The 4629-nt window shown below is 45.8% G+C and overlaps 1 protein-coding gene across 1 annotated transcript; it reads left to right on the top strand.

Moving 5' to 3' along the window:
• Positions 1-1699: 1699 nt before the first annotated feature.
• On the top strand, positions 1700-3570 carry LOC132309170 (uncharacterized). Its single transcript, XM_059807506.1, has 3 exons — positions 1700-2480; positions 2559-3083; positions 3239-3570. The coding sequence occupies exons 1-3, from the start codon at positions 1700-1702 to the stop codon at positions 3568-3570; spliced, it is 1638 nt and encodes a 545-aa protein (XP_059663489.1).
• Positions 3571-4629: the final 1059 nt, after the last annotated feature.

Genomic DNA, 4629 nt, shown 5'->3' on the forward strand with positions numbered 1-4629 from the left:
TGAGTCTCAGAGTCAACGGTTAGGATGCGTATATGCAGTTGGATGTGTAGCTGTCTGTGGGGATTGAGTTATACCCTGTTTAGGCTTAGGTACTCATACCCACTCAGGTGCGATTTGTGTGATGCCTTCTATTCAGGTTGAGACCCTCTTCATAGTCTAGCGAGGGTCCAGTAGTGTGGATATATATTTATGTACGGACTATTAGCTATTGATTGAACTATTTAGTATGTACTTGCATATCGGGTCTCTGCTTGAATTGCAGTAGGATAGAACTTGTTCGTGGGCCTAACCCACTCCTATTTTACAGGTGTACGTCAGTTCTAGGCTTAAGCTTGTTCGTGTGGAGCAGAGACAGTCACTCATTCTTCCGATGATGTAGGATCTCTTTCCAGATGTTCGACTTGGATTTTATCTTCAGTTTTACTTTGATTTAGTTTGGGATTTTTATATTAGGGGTCCACTAGAGATGGATTCCCGAGTTGTTAAAAGATTGGAGTTTGGGTTTGATGGATTTTAATAATTATAATATTTTGCGGATTCTATTTTTAGTTCCTTCCAGCTTTAATTTCATTTTTTAATTCATTTTGTATTCCGTGTTCATTATAAAATATTAATTGTTTGATATTCCCTCGGGTTTGGGCCTGGACCTGATCAACCCGTGTCTCGGATCCGAGGGGTATCACAGGAGCATCCAAGATATTGAAGGGCAAACAAGTGGGCACCGACACGCGCGCTGGTGTGCAGCAGCGCGCGTGCGGGCATGCAGGTGGGCGCGCGGGCAGGCATCCAACCTAGTGTGCGCGAGCGTCTAGCTCGGCGTGCGCATGGGCGTCCAGGTGGGCGTTCAGCCATGGGCGCATGAGGGTTCAAACATGGCGCGCGAAGAAGGGCACTAGTGTGTGCGCCGGCGTGCACTTTGGTGTGACCCGAGCGTGCGCACAGGCGTGCATGGCTTGGCACGCCGTGCACTCAGAGACATATATATGTGGGTGCAGATTGGTGGACTTGGCTTGGGCTAGGTTCACAAGGTTGACTCAGATTTAGCTAGAGCATAGACAGCACAAAGTCATGGCTTGCGGTTACAAGAGGTGGTAGCTTAGTGGGCTCGGTCAGTTGGGGGAAGTTACTAGCACTTCCCACTCATCATGGGAAGTGGGGGAGTGCTGAGTAACCTCCCAAGCATGTGGCACAATTCTGAGAAGACCAACACACAGGTGGTTAAGGGTGGTTTCCTCCACTATGCAGAATGTAACTTCTTGTGGTTATGTGGCATGAGCAGAACATGCCAACAAGTCTAGCAGTTGGGCTTATCAACTACATTATAGTGCTGGCATATTTAGAGGGTGCCAGCAGGACCTTAGGTGGATGGGGGTGTCATCCATCATCTTAGTAGGCAGTTATGGGCGGTTTTGAGAGTGGCCTATATAATGCTAAGGTGGGCTTTGTAGAGGGAACAGAGAGGAGGGTGTGAGCCTTGGTTGTTCCTTGTACGAACTCATGTTCCTTTGTAATATGTTTAATATGAGCAAAGGTTGGGGCTTGTCCCTATAAACTGTGTATGCCTTCTTTATATTTCTATACTGTGTGTATTGTGTTGTTGTGTTGGCTGAGACTTGGTGGCCCCAAGTGCCATTACAGAGGCAAAAATTCGTGGTGTAATTTAGCCCTGTAACAATTGGTATCAAAGCCCCGTTCTACGATGGCTGGAGGTAATACTCGTGAGAAAGTTTCCCGTTTGGAAGAGTTCGTGGGTTTTCCTACAGAAACAGAGGTACAAGATGGTGCAGAGAGCCTTGTTGTTCGAATTGAAAACTTGGCTTCTGAAGTGGAGATCTTGAAGACTGATCCTGATGGGTTTGGTGACTTCATGCAGGCCACCAAAGAGCAATTGACCCGTATCTCTGAAGATGTTGAGTTATTGACTGACGTCTTCAAGAAGAACCTGAAAGACCTTGAAGATGAAGTGTCCTTGGTGAAGAGGGCCATTCATGGGAGTTCTAGAGGCGGTGGTGATCCTCTTTCACAGAAGATCAAGGTGCCGGATCCCAAGTCTTTCAGTGGCACCCGAAATGCCAAAGAGTTGGAGAATTTCCTATGGGACATGGAGCAGTACTGCAAGGCTGCTCGGATCCCCGATGGCGAGAAGGTGACCATTACAAGCATGTATCTGTCTTGTGATGCTTGTGATGCAAAACTATGGTGGCGCACATGGACAGAGGACGATGCTTCTGCGGGTAGGCCTTGGATTGAAGTTTGGGAGACCCTTAAGAAGGAATTGAAGGACCAGTTCTTGCCTCAGAACACTGCATGGATTGCAAGGGAATCTCTGAAGAAATTGAAGCACACAGGTACCGTTCGTGACTATATGAAGGACTTTAGTTCCTTGATGCTGGACATTCGAAATATGTCAGAGGAGGACAAGCTGTTCAATTTCATGTCCGGATTGCAACCATGGGCTCAGGCAGAACTCCGTAGGCAAGGTGTGAGGGACCTTCCTACTGCCATGACAGCGGCAGATTGTCTTGTAGATTTCAAGATGACTGGGTCTACTACATAAGACAAGAAGAAGTCCAATGAGGGGAAAAAAGACAAAGGCCAGTCCTTCAGGTTCAAGGACAAGAATCAAAAGAAGGATAAAGGTAGTGGCTTTGTCAAGGCCAAGGCAAATTATAATAACAAAGGGAGCAGTAGTAGGACTAAGCCCAACTACGGTTGTTTCATCTGCAATGGTCCCCATCGTGTTAGGGACTGCCCCAAGAGGGAGAAGCTGAGTGCTATTGTCGCTGATTCAAAAGGAGACTCAGACTCGGAAAGTGGTCCAACCCGAGTCAATCCTCTGCAAATGCTGAATGCTCTTACTGAAGAACAGTCCATGGAGTTGAAAGGGGTCATGTTCATTCAGGTGACGCTGAACGGCAAGGAAGTTTTGGCAATGGTGGACACGGGAGCCACTCATAACTTCATTGCGCAGAGGGAAGTAAGTAACTTTAATTTAAAGTTAATTCCACATGCTAATAAGATGAAAGCTGTGAATTCTGAAGCCAAGCCTGTCTTAGGCATGGCCACCACTTCTATGAAAGTTGGTTGTTGGGAGGGCGTAGTTAGTCTTATGGCTGTACCCTTAGATGATTTTGATCTAATTCTTGGAGTTGAGTTCCTTACGAAAGCCCAGGAGTTATGCCATATTTGGGAGGAGTTTTTATTTGGGACAGGAGTTGTCCATGTTTTATTCCATCAGTAGCTCTTTATGGGCACCAAAAGAAGGAAGATCGTAAATATGGCTGCATCGAAATAACTTCTGCATTGCAAGTGAAAACAGGTTTGAAGAGGGGAGACTCTACCTTTCTTGCAGCTATGATAGAGATCAAACTGGACCAGTTTGTTGAACTTCCAGATTCTGTTGCTGAAATTCTAGAAGAATTTGCAGAAGTGATACCACCAGAACTACCCAAGCAATTGCCCCCTCGACGTGCTGTTGATCACAAGATAGAGTTGGAGCTGGGTTCTAGGGCTCCTGCTCAGGCCCCATACCGGATGGCGCCTTCAGAACTGGCTGAACTGCGTAGATAGTTGGATGAGTTGCTGGAGTCTGGCTATATTTAACCATCCAAGGCACCGTATGGCGCGCCAGTGTTGTTCCAGAAGAAGCAGGATGGCTCAATGCGGATGTGTGTGGACTATAGGGCTCTGAATAAGGTGACTGTGAAGAACAAGTATCCAGTGCCCAATGCCGCAGATTTATTTGACAGGTTGTCAAGGGCATCCTACTTTACTAAGCTGGATTTACTTGCAGGCTACTAGCAGGTGTGTATAGCAGAAGGAGATGAACCCAAAACTGCATGTGTAACTCGTTATGGGTCTTATGAATTTCTTGTAATGCCGTTTGGGCTAACTAATACCCCGGCAACCTTCTGCAACTTAATGAATAATGTGTTTTATGACTACATTGATCGCTTTGTTGTTGTTTACTTGGATGACATTGTAGTCTATAGTGAGTCATTGAAAGATCACTTAAAACACTTGAGATTGGTTTTCTCAAAACTGAAGGAGTTTCAGTTATATGTCAAAAAGGAGAAGTGTGAGTTTTGTCGCCAAGAAGTGATGTTTTTGGGGCATTGGATCAATAAGGGCCATGTCAGAATGGATGAGAGAAAGGTGAAAGCTATCCTTGATTGGTCTGCACCTACCAAAGTGACAGAGTTGAGATCTTTTCTAGGGTTGGCAAACTACTACAGAAAGTTTATAAAGGGGTATTCCAAGAAGCTTAGTCCTTTAACGGACTTGCTAAAGAAGGATAAATAGTGGGTTTGGTCTGAGGAGTGCCAGAATGCTTTTGAGATGCTTAAGCAGGCAGTGTCTACAGAACCGGTCTTGAGACTGCCTGACTTTGGTTTGCCATTTGAAGTGCATACTGATGCCTCTGACAGAGCAATTGGTGTGGTCCTAGTCCAAGAAGGACACCCATGCGCCTTTAAAAGCAGGAAGCTTAAGGATGCTAAACAAAGGTATACAACTCATGAGAAAGAGATGACTGCAGTGATACATTATCTTGACGCATGGAAGCACTATCTGTTGGGTACCAAGTTTACAGTGGTGACTGATAATGTGGCCAATACCTACTTCAAGACA

The sequence above is a fragment of the Cornus florida genome, unplaced genomic scaffold (assembly GCF_030987335.1).
Source record: "Cornus florida cultivar Cherokee Brave unplaced genomic scaffold, ASM3098733v1 CherokeeBrave_3.0.0_Hap2_Chr05, whole genome shotgun sequence".
Classification (NCBI taxonomy): domain Eukaryota; kingdom Viridiplantae; phylum Streptophyta; class Magnoliopsida; order Cornales; family Cornaceae; genus Cornus; species Cornus florida.